The sequence below is a fragment of the Myripristis murdjan genome, chromosome 16 (assembly GCF_902150065.1).
Source record: "Myripristis murdjan chromosome 16, fMyrMur1.1, whole genome shotgun sequence".
NCBI classification, from domain to species: Eukaryota; Metazoa; Chordata; class Actinopteri; order Holocentriformes; family Holocentridae; genus Myripristis; species Myripristis murdjan.
This window is the reverse complement of record NC_043995.1, coordinates 744,341-763,753: the sequence shown is the minus strand read 5'-3', so window position 1 is coordinate 763,753 and position 19,413 is coordinate 744,341. Positions and strand designations below refer to the sequence as shown.

At 38.9% G+C, this 19,413-nt stretch overlaps 1 protein-coding gene across 1 annotated transcript; it reads right to left on the bottom strand.

Moving 5' to 3' along the window:
* Positions 1-282: 282 nt before the first annotated feature.
* Positions 283-6,099, bottom strand: fzd1 (frizzled class receptor 1). Its single transcript, XM_030071492.1, has one exon. The coding sequence runs from the start codon at positions 5,800-5,802 to the stop codon at positions 4,108-4,110; it is 1,695 nt and encodes a 564-aa protein (XP_029927352.1). The 5' UTR covers positions 5,803-6,099; the 3' UTR covers positions 283-4,107.
* Between the last annotated feature and the right edge of the window lie 13,314 nt (positions 6,100-19,413).

Below are 19,413 nucleotides of genomic sequence, written 5' to 3'. Positions count from 1 at the left end.
AATTAAAAAAAAAACATTACGGTGACGGTGTTGACAAAAACAAAGTAGCCTAATAACTGGAAAAACCTATTTTATGAAAAAAAATGCAAAATGAGGAGGTTGCACCGGTACATTGCTGAACAGCCAAGACCTTGGCCTATAATGATATACCTTCAGATTTTGTAATTTAACACACTTTTTTTTTTTCAAAATTAAAACCTGTTTTATCCAAATTCCCAAGAATCAGTGAACTAATACTTTAGATAGATAATTGAAAGCAGATCAAATGTTTGGTGAAATTAAGCCCTCATAAATTCAAATTTAGCACTATCTAATTACTTTCAAGGCCAAACATTTAAGGGTGAGGGAGAGAAGCAATTCTGCATAAGACAGTGAATCTTTTTCTCACAATTATTGATTCCCTGATGTCAAAAATCAATCTTTTCATTTACATTTGTGTCACTTCACTGACATGTCACAACTTTATGAGTGAGTAAAGGTTAGAGTCTGGCAATTTTTGCAATTCGGTTGTGCATAGATTGTATTTAAAATACTGAGATAAAAAAAAGACAGCGCCACATAGTACTTATATTCGTAACATGTTTACAATCCAACAGTTTGCTCTATTCACACTTATCTGAGATACAAGTTTTTTTTTTTTTTTTTTTTTTTTTAAATTGCATTGCTGAGAAAGTAAAATGCTGAATGCTTCAAACACATTTTTGAAACTTTGGCCTTTGTGACTGTAAACACACAAGCATCACAAATTGTAGTAGATTATTAATGAGACAATGAAGAACAAGCTGCTTTGAGTCGATCTTGGTGCTTTACTTCCTGAGGTCCGGTGCTGGTCAACTATCTTCTTTCATCTCTTCTGTCTCTCCAAATTCCAGACCGTTGATGCTTCAGTTTCACACAAAGCAAGATGAAGTGCATGTGGTGGTACCATTCCAATTCAAAAGATCATGCAGTTGTACACTTTAGCCCTCTGAATCCCATCAGCCATGGATAAGATTTTCTTTCAGGTTTTTATTTCACCTCTAAGAACAAAATTCACTTAATCCCTATCTATTTTTTTTCTTGCTCATTTCTTACTATTTTGCTCCTCACCTTTTTCACCTTGTTTTGAAAGAAATCAAGTGGATTTGATCAGGTTTCTAAAGATTGAAGTTGATACTGATTAAAAAAAAAGAAAACAAAACAAGGGTGCAAGGACTAAGAGAAACCTGGAACAATGATGCGAGCAGCTGTCCAGTGTACATGGCTGACAGATGAAAGTCAAAAGCTATTTTAAGAGCCAAAGCCATATTGTGAGTACATGCAAGGTCTCTCAGGGTTTCCACTGCATTCCAGTGATGCCGGAGCCCATTTCAGAGTTAGCAAAAGGACTGCATTTGATTAGCAAGCACTGTGGCCACAGAAAGTTCACTGTTTGATCCTGGACTCAGCAAAAAAAAGTCAAACATAACAATTTGTGTCTTTAGGGATCTTCCGATTATACGTCCTGCCTGATTATCGGGGCAAATGTTCAGGATTTTTCCAACAATTGGTATCATAATTTTGATTTACATCATGGCCGATACGAAAACCATTCCACCTCTCCATCCGAAAGACAGCAGAACAAAAGCAAGTAGGCAGGGCAATTTTTCTGATAACATGGTTACAAGTTTCATTTCCCCTTTCACTGTGTCAAGCTGTAGTGTGTTGCCTTTTAAACAGAAGGGCTGCAATTTTCATTTTATTCCTGGATTTAAACGCTTGTTAAAGGCTTTTCACAAGCAATGAAACACAAGAAATCTGATGGAGAAGTACTGCTCTGTACTGCTCGATTTAATTTGAACAATTATGAATAGTTTTTTAATTAAAAATGCAAAATTTCAAGAGTTTTTTGTGCTATTTTTTGGCTACTTTTCTGGTTGTTTTCTGCTAATATATTTTGGCAAGTTTTCACTAATGTAATAAGGGGAATTAAATTTTGATAGCTCAAGTTTAAAATTTTACAACAAATGAATACTGGCACTAAATATCAGTTTTTGTGGTTACAAATAATCAGTAACCGCCCTGAAAAAATCAAAACCAGTCAATAACCTATAGTGCATTATGTTGCAATACTTTCTGATTTCCCTCTCATGCTATCAATTTTGGTGAGGGAGAGACAGAAAAAAGACATTTTACAAAGCTTTGCAGTGATGAGGCTGTTGCTTTTTTTTATTCTCATAAAGTAATCAATGTGGGATATATAAGACTTTTTTTCTATAAATATAAAGGTTCTCTTGATAGCAAATGCAAAAGAAATTATTTCAAAGACTGTATTGGAGAGCAACACATTAAAAGGATTATTATTAAACGTAAGTACCATGCGGAAGAGTATGAGATGAGAACACAAGTTATGATGTGTGTGAGTTGAGGCCAACACCAGCTGCTTCAGTTCCACCCTGAAAGAAGCTGCTCTGCATATTTAACACAGAGTTTCCTTCCTCCTGCAGGGAAATAGACACAAGCTGGTGGCTGCTCACAGGTCAGACCTGCTTTGTCCCACCATCAGCTACAACTGCTTCAACAGCATCTGTCTCAAATCCCATCCAAATAACCCAAACCGTCCTCCTACAGTTTTAAAAGTTACATGAGTTTATGAACATGGCATGAGCACATTAAAGGGACCATACCAGTGACTTTGTATGTTTTGGGAATTATCTATAAAGTATATTAACTTAATGTTTCTGTTCATCTTTGCCCAAATAAGCAGTAATATTTTAGAACATCAGTATCATTTTTCCTCCCTTTTATCCAGCCATTGTTTTCCATTTGTTCCAGTACAATATGAGTATGAACTTTCAGAGATTCCAAACTTTTTCACACCAGTATTCCATCACTGTAATAAAGTTGTCCACATTAGTTTTCCTAAAAGCACCAGTACTGTTGTGTTTTGATGACTTGAAATTGGGTGGAGTGAAATTGTCTCCCTGCCAGAAAAGGCCCCTGGGAAATGTTTGCTCTACACAGCCAATTATCAGTGGTGTGGTTTATGAATGGCAACTACTTGCAGAAGCAGACCATTATAGGGTGGCTGTTGCAACCAAAAATTCAAATTTGAAAATCAAGGGATTTTTGTAGGTTGTGAAATCCTTAGTGCCCCCCACATGATTTGTAAAATGGTCTGTTGCAATGTAAGATGTTGGGAAATTGTAGTAAATTGGCCAAACACTCAGAATCAATGGTATGGTCCTTTAAAACACCCCCTCCAATGAGCAACAGCTTTAAACAGCCATCTTTATTATACAGCCAAAATATCTGCTTACGGATTTTATATTCTTCAGTCAAGTATAAGGATTCAGCTCAGCTTTTGGCAGTTGTCTTGTATATTTTAGAGATTTGCATTTTGCTCAGTATTAAAAAAAAAAACAACTCAGTAACTTCACCCAAACTGCATGATTAAGCAGATGTTTAATTAAAATCCCAAAAGAACCTGTTCATGCTGCTCATATCTACTTTTAATCTCCAAACCCACTGTCTTAAACTTTGGTGCAGTTATTTGTGCAGTATTTGGGGAAAGAATGTTGGTTCTGTCCAAGCCTGAGTTACAGGCTATATAGCCTTCTGTAACAATGATTCACGTTCAAGACCTGCACCTCATTTCTTTTCAAAAACGGCAGCGCTTTTCCCTTCAAACCCTGCTCTGCTGCACAGTGGACAAATCTACAGCCAATTAATCAGGATAAGAAGGAGGCACGAGGAAACACTTGCTTTCCACGGGACTCTGCCGAGAATAGGCTCAACATTCACAGGCAGGTCACTGATTAAAGACACTATCACTCCTGTTCCAGTGGTGTTCAAAGTAAGTCAGGTCATAAGACCATGCTCAGCTGGCTCTTAATGATGAATACAATTCAATTATGTCCAAAGTATGCAAAAAATGTTTTTGTTTTTGTTTTTTTTTTAAAAAGAAAGTTTTTTTTTTTATCTTTAAATACAAATATATACTTACAAAAATCTCACAAAATATTTATGTACATTAAAAACATACCTTGTGTCTCTGATAAGTTGGGGAAAAAACAATAAAAAAGAAAACAGGGGTTATCATTCAGTTCGACAGTAAGCAGCCTGTGTGAGGGCCAGGATGAAGGCACATCACACGGTGGTCTCACCCTGTTTACTGTTGGCCAGTCTCGTGTAAAACCTCCTCCAGGAGTTGAGCGTCTTCCCAGACCAGATCCAGAAGCCGGAGGTGATACCCACAATAAGCGTCATGAGGTACTTTATCATAAACACGGTGAAGTCGGGACTCATGTTGGGGTGGTTCTGTACGGGACAGGGCACGGCGTAGGTCTTGCAAGTCTGGCTGATCCAAGTCCTCTCCCACTGCTCCCTAAAGGCCTGCTCATAGAAATAGCAGGCGATGACGATGGTGGCGGGCACAGTGTACAGAACGCTGAAGATCCCTATCCGCACCATCAGCTTCTCCAGCTTCTCCGTTTTGGTGCCATCGTGCTTCATGATAGTCCGGATGCGGAACAGCGACACAAAGCCAGCCAGGAGGAAGGAGGTGCCGATGAACAGGTAGACAAACAGGGGTGCCAGGACAAAGCCCCTCAGGGCGTCCACACTGTTGATGCCAACAAAGCAAACCCCACTCAACACGTCTCCATCCACCTGCCCTACAGCCAGGATGGTGATGGTCTTGATGGCGGGCACGGCCCACGCTGCCAGATGGAAGTATTGAGAGTTTGCCTCGATGGCCTCATGGCCCCACTTCATCCCCGCTGCCAGGAACCAGGTGAGAGCCAGGATAACCCACCAGATAGAGCTGGCCATGCTAAAGAAATACAGCATCATGAAGAGGATGGTGCAGCCCTCCTTCTTGGTGCCTTGCACCACAGTCCTGATGTCATTGTCAAACCTGTCATTACAAACCACCTTGTCCTCCAGTAGAAATCCAGCTATGTAGGCAATGGACACCATGGTGTAGCAGCCGGACAGGAAGATGATGGGCCGCTCTGGGTAGCTGAAGCGCTTCATGTCCACCAGATAGGTGAGCACTGTGAACAAAGTGGACGCACAGCACAACACTGACCAGATGCCAATCCATATCCTGGCGAATTTCAGCTCATCTTCGCTGAAGTACATCATTCCATGGGATTTTTTGGGCTCACAAGGGGCGCCACAGTTTTCCTGCCCGAGGAACCGGTAGTTGAGGTACGGCGGCACTCGGAGCGAGGTCGGGCACTTGAACTGGCCCTTCACATTTGGGTTATCATAAGGAGGAGGCTCAGTGAGATACGGCGTCGGGCCGTCCGAGTCAGCGCCGCGGTCCGACATGTTCTGACCGACGCATAACTCCCCAGCGCCGTGTACCGGGAACGACTCGCATGCAAGGCTGTCGGGCCACTGGAAGCCGAATTTGTTCATGAGCGCCTCACAGCCTTGCCGCGCTCGCTCACACAGAGAGCGGCAGGGCGGCAGCGCCTGTTCCAGCACCGTGCACACCGGCGCGTACATGGAGCACAAGAAAAACTTTAAATCGGGAGAACACTGAACTTTGACTAGCGGGTAGAACTGGTGCACCTCCAGCCCCGCGTCCTCCTGGTTGGTGTGACCGAGCAGGTTGGGCATGATGGTCTCGTTGTATGCGATGTCCGTACACAGGGGAATGGAAATCGGTTGGCAAAATCCGTGTTCCGGTATTGACATTCCTCGGTCACCGCCGCCGTATTGTCCGTTCACACGTAAAATCCCTCGGTTTACAAGCAGAGAAACAAATAAAAACGTCACACTCGCACGAGCGACTTTGCTGTAATCCATGGTGAAGAAATGAACCAGAGCCATACTTTCCTCAGTTTGTTGCTGAACTACCTCCGCTCGCCAACCAGCGAGCTACTTCCCAGCTCTTTGTCAGACCTTCTTTCTTGGGAAACGGAGGTTCCAGCGTTAACTTCAATACGGGTTTAGTCCGCTGTCTCGCTGCCCCCACGGTCAGTTGAAAATGTGAAAAATCCCTGGTTTTGTTTGTCAGTCAGTTTGTGCAGCATAAATCCACAGTCAGTACCGAGTTATGAACTCAAATCGGGCAGATCCAGTTCTCAGTCTGCCCGACACAGCGTCAAAGATGCTGTTCAAACCTGTTCTCTCTCTCTCTCTCTCTCTCTCTCTCTCTCTCTCTCTCTCTCTCTCTCTCTCTCTCTCTCTCTCTCTCTCACTCGTCAAGCTACTTAGAGTAGAATAAACTTCCGATCATAACTTACTTCTAAATAAAAGTCTCACTCGTGTTGGAGACTGAATGCTACAACACAGATGCTGTTTTTCCAGAATGTCGTTTTGCAGCATATTAAAAGGCATAGGTTATTAACACAATTATAACTTGATTTATTTCATTTTATTTTATTTTATTTTATTTTTTTATTATTATTTATTTATTTTTTACTGTTTACAGTGTATAGGAGGGCTAACAAAAAGAGTGGTAAAATAGCCTAAATAAGAGTTGTAGGTTTAAAAAGACAATTTTAAAAACAATTGTCTTTTTAAACAATTACACAGGGCACAGGTGATGACCAAAAGGGATAGTTAATCTACTTTTTAAAATGTGATATTATTTAACTCCCCCATTTACCCCATATCACATTAAAAAAAAAAAAAAAAGATAGCACGAAAAAAAGAAAAGAAAAAAAAAAACCTCGAGATCCTTGTGTCAGGTGAAGCAGCTGCTTCCTGTCTTCTTCTCACTGGCTAACTTGACACACAGCTCTGCCTCCCTCCCTCCTTCATGTCCTTTCAGATGGGTGGGACTTAACAGATGGGAGACTAAGGGAAGGTCAGCATCTTTCCTAATGTTTTTACTGATTGCAGAAGAATGTTGTAGTTAGGTCCTCTCAATAGGCATCAAGGCATGAACAGCACTGTGTCTAAATACAACTAAATACAACTATTAAAAACAAAGATCTGTCCTTAGATAGTCCTTCAAGTTCTCACATTCATTACATTTTGTATATGCACCATATACAACATTTTTTGTAATTTTTGCCTTTTTATTAATTCATATATATTATATTCTTTGGTCTATTTTCTATTTTCGTATAGGTCTGCATTGTTTTTCATTCATTCTTTTTCTTGGTATCAATACTGCTACTATTCTGTACATTCATTTTTTTATACTATGTTTTTTTATGCTATGTTTATGAGCTTATTTGTGCTATTCTCATTCATTTTTTTTTTACTCCTACGTCCACACAGTTTAATCTATATTGTTAACTCGTATTCTGTTTACATGATTAAAATAGGCTCCTGTCCTCCACTTGTCTATGTGCATGGTAGTGCATTGTTAGGAAAGGACCTGGGGTGCTTTGTATTCATTTCTCTACATCAAAAACTATTATGAATAGTGTAACATATTATATGATAAATTTTGAGAGACTATTGGGTGACTACATTGTGCCATATTCTTTAAGACAAATGGCTCTGTGCTGTAATATAAGGTCTTTTGAGATCCAAATATTAGCTGATTTTGGTCATCAAATATGTCTGGCATCATTTTCTCAGATGGGGTTGCTTGGGATGCAATTGGAGATTGGGATTCCTTGAACTGTTGACTGATTATCTTACTTGAAAAGTTGCCTGTGCCACCTAGGAATGTCATAATCACCCTGGAGTCTAAATCAAATGCACATGCATGGTGCCGAATGGCTCTTTGCGCTGAAATAATGGAATTAGAGAGCACAGAGTCGACATAACTTCCAGTTTTCAGCCTTTTTCAAGGAAACTATGCTTAAGACTCTGCAAGGGGAAATCAGTTCAAGTTACTGATGTTCCCTTATGTAGAAAAGATGAGCAAGGCTTTCCAGCTGGCACTGAGGTCTGTGTGTTAGCAGGAGGAGAAAAGCAAAAAGTGTAAAATGCATACTGACACAGGAATGCTGGAAGATTTTGTTCCTTGTGCAGCACTCAGGAGAGAGGCAGAAGCACTCCAACCAACTGGTGTTACCAGAAGGTCTTGCTTTAATTTTATCGGTGTTGCCTTTCGTATGAAGTTGTCTGAGAGGGAAATGAGTTTTTCAAGGGGATGGGTACTGCCTTGTTGTGATATGAAACCTCTTGGGAACTGGTTGAGAAGTTGTTGTCAGGTAACAGGAAAACAAAGACACTCAATAGAACTGAAATAAACTGAGGTCAGAGACAGCACAGGATCCATATTTCTAAATAGAAATGTTTCTGAGGCCTGTGCAGTATTTAACTATTTGAAGCCTGAGCAAAGACAATTGACTTCTTTCAAAAAGATGGAAAGACAATTAGCAAATTAGCACAAAATTATGGGAACATAAAAAAAATTTGGAAAAAAGAGAAAATTAGTAGAAAATTAGCAAAAGAAAAAAAATTATAAAAAAAAAATGCATATATTAAACAATGATGAGTGAACTATACTTATTAAAATCAGTGATTCTGGATTGACATCAGTTGCCTTCAGAAACCTTTCACAAGCATTTAACCCTTTGGAACCTGAGCAAATTTAAATTTCTTTCAGAAACATGGGGAAAAGGCCATTAGCAAATTAGAAAAAATTACACCCAAATCAGCAAGAAATTAGTAAAATAGTCACTAGCAAAACAAAACAATATTAGGAAAAGAAGCAAAACAAAACAAAAACAAGAAAAGAAAAAAATAGCAAACATCAGAAAATTAGCAAAGTTGTAATAATAAATACAAAATATTTTTATTTACTATTTAATAATGAAAAAAGAAAAAAAAGTCTGTCAACAGGCTCCTGGGTTTGAAAGGGTTAAATATCAAAACATGTTTGATTTTATTTTCAAGACTGCTGTAAGCCTTGGAGAGAAATCAGTGTTCGAGCCTTTGTTTTCTTTTGTCTCAACAAATATAATGTAATGTGAGTTGGACCAGGACTACAGTATCAACCCACAGTATTAGAGAAAGAGAGGGTAGAGGGGAGGATTTTCAGACACATCTGAAGTATTAATAAACTTTATTTCAGGTAAAACATTAAACAACATTTACAGAAGGACATTACATCTTCCATAATAACGTTACATACAGTTTGTAACAAATAATGCAACAGCTATTCTACTGTATACTATATTGTTTCACTTGATGAAGTGACTGGCAACACTTCTGTTTTCCATACCACTTGTGAAAATGATGGATTTTCAGTGCAGCATTACAAAAAGAAAACCAAAAATATGCAAGTGAAGCTTTTTTTGCTTTAAAAAAACAAACAAACAAACAAACAAAACTTTAAAACACAAAATCAGTGTTCAGCACAGTGAAAAATACCTTTCCAAGCTATAATTTATGTTTACACAGTTAAGAAACTGACAAGGCCAAAAATAGATGTGTTTATATATTCATGTATCAATCCTCTTAGATAGTGCCAAGGGGACGTTCACAACCCTGTATGCTAACATAGTGGAAACAGTTTTTTAGAAGGCGTTTCACAGCCTTTTTATACAGTCTAATAGCAAATGATTCATTTTCATGTTTATTTGAAATATGGCTATCATACATATTCCAAAGTATGTCCAAACCAGGGAATCTGTCAGCATTTCCATCTTTGATTTTGATGTTTTCTTTTTTTTCTTTTACCGTTTCACTGAACAATTTAATGCCACCTTCATGGATGAGGTGACATTACAATGCCAAATTTTCTCTCATTTTGACTGTCACAGTGCTAAATGTGCAATTTCAACACAATTTCCCAGTCTTTCCTTCATAGGGCTATATTTGAAATATCTGAAAAACATTCAAGTTTGAAGAGTGCATTCAGGAACTCTGCCCACGCAGCACTCAAAAATATACGTTTTCATAAAATATTGCGGGCTGCCAAAGCTGCTTCAGGGATGGAAGGGGGGAATGGGGGAGCAATGTGCCACACAGAAAGTGTGCACAAGGAGAAACATATCAAAAATAATTATTCAGCTGCTAATACTGCCTGCAATCCCTTAAAGCCATACAAGGCTGGGCAGTCTTAGTACAGCTCGATGGTATTAACCCTCTTCTGTCACGCTGCTTTACTGGCATTACCAACTGCCTCTCCTCCCCCTTTTCACCACACACACACAGCTTACGGATGACACTTAAAAGCTGTGAGATAACTTTGAGCACAGTGGGTCTATGCGCTCTCCTCAATATATGGTAAAGGGTCAAAACTGGGGACAATATTTATACTCATTAGAAAAGGGGATATGCTCTGTGCATCAAGTAAAGCAAGGGTATATATCATTAAGGGCAATGCAGGAGCATAAAAGTAACCATACAGGCTGGTATGTGGGGCAAATCGATTTTTTTTTTTTTTTTTTTTTTGAAAAGAAAATTTGCAAATTTACACTATAGCTGCTATAACCACATGGGTGTGAAACATTTATCCTAGCAGGCAAGACATCTATATTATGAATGTGTGTGTATATATTTGTGTGTGTGTGTGTGTGTGTGTGTGTGTGTGTGTGTGTGTGTGTGTGTGTGTGTGTGTGTGTCCTCTGATAACTTTTTTTAACCAAACAGAACTGGTTGTGTTGGGTATTCTTAGAGCCAAGGTGCCATCTACCTAACCGCCCCACATAGTGAAAAGCACCACTTTTCACTAGGTGCATTTTGGAATCTCTGTATTTCTTCATTTTTTAAAAAAAAAAAATCTGTTGATAATTTAGTCCTTGGTTCTGACAAATCCAGCCTTTGCCAACTCTTCAGAAATTTTAAGATACAATCTACTTTTTCCTGTGGCCTTTTCTACACCATTTTACACCAAAATTGAGGCAATAGTTTCTTTTGCAGGCCACTGCATACTCTTTGATATCTCCATCATCGCCATCTTTCCCTATAGACCAAATCACAGTGTTTGTTTACAAGAACTTCTTGGTAGAAAACGTATGCATCATGCCCATGTAAGTTCAAATGCATGGAGCAAACTGGTAAAAGAACAAGTAAAAGCTAAGATGTCCTTTCAACTCAAGAGAAAACGGTGAAATCTTGTTTGGGGGTGTCGGATAATGGTAAAGAGTGGAGAAAGGGTCAGATTTTCTGATCTCCATCTGTGAAGAACAAAGTTTCGTCTTAAACTACTAAGCTTAGACTAGCAGTTAGCCCATCTTAATGTTAGCATTGAGATGGGACTGTTGTATAGTTTGGCTTTTGAAAGATGCTTACTAAGCAATGTATAAACATAAAATAATCCCATCAGAAATGACAGATTTCCCTGACCATCGTGTTTAACTGTATAGTTTTGAATATTATAATTACGGCTGAATGAAGACCACAAAAATAATCAAATCTGCCGATTTCACAAGCCCACACATTACAAATGAACCCCCAGTTTTCTACCCAGAAGTGGCTGTTGTAGCTGTTAGCGTGATGTCTAGGCGATTCAGTTGATAGAATAATACATACCCACTCTTGATTTCACAGTTCCTACTTCAGGTCCTACTATTTTTTGGTCCCATTAGGGAACCATCTTTTCAGTTTCTGAACCAATTTATTTTTGGTTGAAATGCTCAGAATGGTTCAAATTAGGCCCACAAACTGGAACAGAACCAGTTCCTTGTTGGTCGAAAAAGGCCAATCAGCGACAAGTCATCCACAATGCATATCCACAGTATCGTCCAATTGTCTACTAATTAGTGCATGGCCAACATTATTGTATCAGTAGATATCAAACTGACTGACAAGAGGAAGTCATTGTCTTGATAGTACTTCACATTGACCACCATGCTCTTAGATCTAATATTATTGGATATTTTCACACAAAACACAAAAAGAAAAGAAAGCCCAATAAACAGTATAAACATCTTCTAGCAGGATGTATAAACAGCCTGCTGATGGATCATAGTTGACCTTCATTGTGGTATCATAAAAAGTTAGGGTATCAAAACAGAGATTTACAGGATGTTGAGGGGCACACATGGTGGAAGTCTCAGTATGAGAACACATCTTGGTGAATACATTTCATCAGTTCCTACACCACCATGTACACACACTACACACATTAATGCTCACCAAATCACATTCACACCCTGATGCTTCCTGAAATGTCAAGCTCCAGTTATTATTGAAATAAATCAGTCATATCTGACATAGTATTGCAGATATTTTTTTGGATTATATCAAATAAGGTCAAAAGGAGGATTGTCATAGCCCAAATTAGGCAAGACATCGCACATCTATTGCCTTGGTGTTGTACCCATCACACGCATTAGCTCATACATGGAAGCACCAATGCTAGGTATTGCCCATGTTTAATTCGTACATTACCCATATGCACATACCCCTGTGTCTCCCAGACACAAAGAATTGATGTCTTTTACGGTATTGCCTTGGTATTCTTACACACATTGGTTGGTGCTATCCCTGTATTGTATGTGTGCACCATCAACATCTCCAGCAGAGACAAAATAATTTAGAGGCTTTGCAACTGCATCATATTGCCCAGCAACAACGTCTGGCATCATCATGGAGGTCCACTGGAAAACAGGTTGTACACAAATAATATCTAGACATACATCAGTATGGCTAGAAAGAGAGATGGCTGTGCAAAGATTGCTGTAGTATGGATATAGATCCATTAGCTAACCATCTAAGTGAAAGTGAATAGAGTGATAAGATTTCTTTCCAAATGTAGGTTATTGTGACACAGTAAACTGTCTTGTTTTTAATACTAGTCTCTACTCTCTACTAAACACTCAGTTATGGCTTGAAAAGACTCAAGCCATAACTGAACATACTGCTTGCTAGCTGACTAGTATTTAGTACAAAAACAACTGACCATGTCCCAATTCATGGGCCACCTTCTTCAATGGACGCCGCTCATGAAGGAGGCTTCAGAGGAGTGAAAGCTAGACCTTCGCTCATGCTAATAGTTGCTTATAGAGTTGCAAAGTGGGCAGGACTATTTTGGGTAGCCATAGCCTGGATTCAGCCCTACTGAATCACCACATTCGGCCAAACTTTTTAATTACATGGCGATTCCTGAGGTCTGGAACTGCTCTCATCTCTGATTGGCTGGATTCTCTAATGATGCCTTTACAGTGTGTAGTAAGAAATAAACGAACACGGCAGCAGCCATGAAGAGTTGACGTTATCGAAAGCAGGTGAAATTTGGTGATTTCTTCTGTTATCCAGAAATGTTAAATGGAATCGATAAATTAAAAGACAGTTAGCCAATCTGATGTTATTTTGGTTGCCCGGTGGTCTTGGTCCATAGGTGGGAAAAGCACTGATTTTGGTAAATCTCATAGAAACATGATCATAACCCAATGAAATACAGCATGATTCTTGGGGTATAGAGACCAGGCTAAGGTGGCCAGTGATCTGGTAGTAAAAATACCATTCCGTTTCCCAAATGCGATGTTACCTGACAGTCCGTTTAAGCATTTCCAACACTTGGACGGGCATAAAACTTCACTGGTTGAACCATCAGCACACTGAAATACAGTAATTCCGGTTCAGTGAAAAAAACAAAAAACCATAGAATACGACTGTGAACGTGTACATCAGCTATGATGTATGCAGTCTAGAAATGCAACGTCAGAAGGAGGCACTTCTGAATTGGGACATAGCTATTGTTAAAGGGATGGTAAACCCAGTTAAAAATGGGGATTTTATTATTTAGTATTATTTCTGAGTGCTATGTTCATCATCCACCAAGATTTGAGAGTTCCTGAAAGTCACTAACTGTATTAAATGTTTTAAGGGATACATTTTAAACAGTAATCCATTCCAGCAGAGCTTAGTGGACTAAAATGTTCCGTTTTTCTACATTCGCTAACAAATTGTGTTTTTTGTTTTGTTTTGCTTTTTTTTTGTTGTTGTTGTCTTTTTTTTGCTATTCACACCAGCAATTCAAATCAAACAGACATCTATTATATGCCAAAAATATTCAGCTCAAATGGCTGAATCTAATGGTGCCAGGGTAGAAGCAATCTGACCTCTACCTTCAATATTATGACCCTTGGAAACCAATGACATCATGTTCAGTACAGATTTACTGATAGAGTGCGTCAAAAGCAGCCATTTATCCAGTAGCCTGTGCTTGTGCACACTGACAAATACCCTGTATTATTATTATTATTTTTTTTTTTTGAAAGGTAGCAGATGATCAATACATATGTTATATTACACCAATGCAATTCTTGTTTTGTGTTTACTATTGTTATAATACAGTTTTATTGTACAGTTTCAACTATGTTTTGGTTGATTTTGGGAGACAAAACTATTTTTTCTCTGCTGAGGTGATGTCCATGGTGTTGAAAGGTACACTTGGTAGGTGTGCTGAGTGCTGAAGTTATTATCCCCCATCCTGATGAAAATGCTGCATACACGTGCCCATGCATGTGTGTGTGGCACACTTACAAGTCCCAGTTTGGGGGGCTGAAAATATGATCACCCTACCCTACAGTAATTTAGTAATTTAAAGTAATTTTCATTAAGCTGTTTTAAAAAAAAAAACAAAAAAACTAGTGAAACTTTCTTGGAACTATCTATGGATATTCTCATTTATCCAGGTCATCATCCTCTTTGGGCAAAATTGAATCGTAGGCAACTGGACTTGTATTTGCGCATGAACTGATGAAGACCCTTGGATAAGAGGCGAAACATCTTCCTAAGACAAATACAAGTCCAGTTGCCTACGATTCAATTTTGCCCAAAGAGTTTCTTGGAACTAGCACTGCAACAAAATCATGTCCTAATATTTTCTTATCTAAAATTGCTGTAGAACCTGCTAAAAACTTCTTGGAAGCTTGTAGTTGTAGAGTTGATGTGAGAAAGTCCATGACTGAGTCTGTAATTAGATGGAAGCCTTTGCTAGCACCCGCCTGTTCTTGACTTTGGTATAGTCCTTATCCTGCCATGCTAACATGTTGACAGTTACTGTTGCTGTTCTTTGTGGAAGCTAGTGCATGCTAGCAAACAATATCAGGAACAGGTGAAGAGTCAATCAAATGAGGGTGGGAGTAATAAAAACTGAGGTGATGTTCTGATTGGATCACTCAAGTCTTACGTGTGAAAATAACTTTTTAATCCCCATAAAAACTGCTCATTTGAGTCAGGAGAAAAGAACCATCAGGCCTCTCTCGGCATAGAAAGGACTTAAGATTCTCACAGTTTCATGATGTTTTACTACACCCAATGATGATAATATTTAATGAAAAAATTACATAATTTAGTTTACCATCCCTTTAATGTAAATATACTAGGCAAAAAAAGTTCTGCACCGCTTTTTCAGTCTATAATTTCTCCCCTTTATTTATACCCAATAGTGTTGTATCTTATACCGTTGTAAAGCCTGATTCGTCCTCTTTCCAATGAGATACAACTTGTAAGCATCCTGCATTTCTGGAATGAGTGACACCGGTAATTGTGTGGGAAGCGACCAATTTTTTTTTTTTTTTTTTTTTTTTTTGAGAAAATCCCCTGCAATATTTTTTCAGTTGATCATTTCTCCCATTTAACAATACTGATTGGTATTGTCTTTTATACCATTAGAAAGCCTCATTAGTCCCCTTTTCAATGAGAAATAAGTTGTAAGGATTGTCAATCGATTGGTATGACCAACATGGCTAAACATGCCCCCCCCCCCTTTTTTTTTTTTTTTTTTGAGGGGAGCAAAATCCCATTCAATGTCCTTTCAGTCAATCAAAATTCCCTTCAGTGTTCTTCTGTTGGTAATTTAAATTGCACTCACAGGTGTACCTAACTGGCTCTTAATTGACAGCATATGGCAAAATGAGAAAATGAATAAAATATTTTGCTTCCCACCTGTTTAGCTGTGTTGCCTCATTCTTACAGTTACACCCTATTGTAAAGGGGACTGGCATTCCAACAGTATAACTCACAAATCCAACTGGTCTTATCACAGGAGAAATGATCCACTGAAAACACACTGAATGGGATTTTGCTCCCCTCAAAAGAGGGGGGGAGGGGACATGTTTAGCCATGTTGGTCATACCAATCGATTGACAGTCCTTACAACTTATTTCTCATTAAAAATGGGACTAATCAGGCTTTCTAATGGTATAAAAGACAACACCAATCTGTATTGTTAAATGGGAGAAAGGATCAACTGAAAAAATATTGCAGGGGATTTTCTCAAAAAAAAAATTGGTCGCTACCCACACAATTACCAGTGTCACTCATTCCAGAAATGCAGGATCCTTACAAGTTGTATCTCATTGGAAAGAGGACGAATCAGGCTTTACAACGCTATAAGATACAACACTATTGGGTATAAATAAAGGGGAGAAATTATAGACTGAAAAAGCGGTGCAGAACTTTTTTTGCCTAGTTTATATGGCCACTAAACACTAGCATCTAGTGTGTTAAGAAGACAGTGATAGCTAGGTGAGCAGCCACTATGGTTAGCTAGTTAGCAAGCTGACAGCATACAAACACACGATCAGTGATGAAAAGATCAGCTCTCAGTTGAAAACAGCTACAAAATGAACCATGTAAATGGACTGCACTTCTATAGCTCTTTTCTAGTCTACAGACCACTCAAAGCGCTTTACAATGTTTTTGCCTCACATTCACTCACTGATGCCAGAGGCTGCCATGCAAGGCGCCAGCTGTCCATCAGGAGCGGTGAGTGGTTCAGTATCTTGCTCAAGGACACTTCGACATACTCTGGAGGAGCCGGGGATCGAACCGGGAACCCTCCAGTTACCGGACGACCGCTCTACCTCCTGAGCCACGCCGCTCCTGTTCACTGATGTCGAGACAGACATTTAGAAACATAATCAGCTGTTCACAGAGCTGTGAACCTCCAATATGGCTGCCAGAGTGTGTTATGCCACGTGAAAGCCTCCTATTACAATTCACACTGATACTGATATTAACATTATTACTGTCAACAATTACAGCAATTTAACCATAACCTTATAACAAAGAAATGAAAAGCATCTACAACATTTTGATTATTTTTCTGAACTGTGTACATTAGTTTTGTTTGTGTTTGTGTTTTTGCTTGTGTGCGTGTATTCTGTATGTCTGTTCAAGTGTGTGTCTTGGCAAGGACAGTATACTGGTGTTAAGATGTAGGAATATTAAAATTGTCCATTATATATATTTTCTTGATGAGTATATTGTACATACAAATATACATTCTTAAATAGGTAGCTAGTTACAAACACAAAACACAATATGCACCATAGTAAGGTCCTTTTGTTGATATTGTGACAATGATATATGAGTAATCATAACCTTATAAAAAGTAAACAAAAATTGCAAATGATAGCCTGAAATCTTAGGTACCATCAAACAATGCACACATGCATCCATATGTACACACAGGCATGCGTGCACACACACACGCGCGCGCGCACGCTGTCTCTCTGCCACACGCCATCACACATCCACACATTGTGAAGGTAATAACTTAAATCAAGAGATCAAGAGAACTGGGGGTTCTCTCATTTGTCTGGATCCTCCTTCTCAGCATCTTTGTCTTCATTTTTTTTTTTTTTTTTTTTTTACAAAACAGCCACCTGAAATACAAAAACAGAGACAACACAAAATGTCAGTCAGTTAACACACCAGACAAGAAAGCATTTCAACTTTAGCTCTTTGACATCCAGGAGCCCATGGGCTGGATGGCCTTTCATTTTTAAAAGTTTTATTTCACCCTCTGAACAAAATTCAAAATCATTTATTTTTATTTTCAATTTCTTGGTGATTTTTTTTTTTTTTTTTGGAAAACCTCTGTCTGTCTGTCTGTCTGTCTGTCTCTGTCTCTCTCTCTCTCTCTCTATATATATATACAGTACAGGCCAAAAGTTTGGACACACCTTCTCATTCAATGCGTTTTCTTTATTTTCATGACTATTTACATTGTAGATTCTCACTGAAGGAATCAAAACTATGAATGAACACACGTGGAGTTATGTACTTAACAAAAAAAGGTGAAACAACTGAAAACATGTTTTATATTCTAGTTTCTTCAAAATAGCCACCCTTTGCTCTGATTACTGCTTTGCACACTCTTGGCATTCTCTCCATGAGCTTCAAGAGGTCGTCACCTGAAATGGTTTTCACTTCACAGGTGTGCCTTATCAGGGTTAATTAGTGGAATTTCTTGCTTTATCAATGGGGTTGGGACCATCAGTTGTGTTGTGCAGAAGTCAGGTTACTACACAGCCGACAGCCCTATTGGACAACTGTTAAAATTCATATTATGGCAAGAACCAATCAGCTAACTAAAGAAAAACGAGTGGCCATCATTACTTTAAGAAATGAAGGTCAGTCAGTCCGGAAAATTGCAAAAACTTTAAATGTGTCCCTAAGTGGAGTCGCAAAAACCATCAAGCGCTACAACGAAACTGGCACACATGAGGACCGACCCAGGAAAGGAAGACCAAGAGTCACCTCTGCTTCTGAGGACAAGTTCATCCAAGTCACCAGCCTCAGAAATGGCAAGTTAACAGCAGCTCAGATCAGAGAGCAGATAAATGCCACACTTATTATTATAGCTGTTATTCTTGTTATTATTACACGTTTCATATGGGGGAGTAAAGATTTCACAACATGTAATCAAAATCCCTTAATTTTCAAGTTTGAATTTGTGTTTGAAATGACTAGCTGCTTCTGTGACTATGAAAAGTGAAACTGTTTTCAAACAGTGACACAATATGATTCGTCATATTGAACTCTGAGTCAATTCTTGAAACTGAGTGGGGTACTTTAAACAGTGTACAGTGAGACTTGATGAGAATTTTTGGGATTAAAAGTTGACCACTGAAAAAGGTCAGAAAAAAGAAGACAAGAGGAGGAGGAATGTGTGGAGAATGAAGAAGACTAAGGAGGCCAGTGAAGGACGGAAAGGCTCCAGTAGAGCTGGCTGGTTTGGAGCTCCCATAATCCTCCTCTGACCATACTGCACTAATAAATAATGCATGGCCTCTCCTACGTCCTCTGACTTCCCTTCTTCCCCCCCCCCCCCCCCCCCCCCCCTCTCTCTCTCTCTCTGTCTCTCTCTCTCTCTCCCTCCCTCTCTTACCCAGCCTTTGGAAGTCGGTTCCCAGTGGATATAAGCCTGTATGCCAGGAATGTCAAATCTTGGATTGGTGCCTCCTTTATCTGCTGCTCGTGTAGCTTCCTGACTCAAAAACATGTACATTCAGTATGTGTGTGTGTCTGTGTGTTCGGATGCATATGCATGTACATTTGAATATTGTATCAAGTCTCAAAACAGTTCGGTAAGACTAAACTTTTATAACCAGGGAATCTGCAGGTCTGTAAAAACTCTTTAAAAGACTACCCTTATAACTGATCTATGAATGACTTATAATTAGGTTATTAATTAGGTTGTAAACATTTTGTAAATCATAATAGAAAAAAAGTTCTAAAACAATTCTGAAGGATCCAAGGATGGCTGACAAGATTAAGGGACAAGATAAAATAAGCAACAACTGACATCTAAGATTTAACCAAATAGATGCAGTGCAGCAGTAA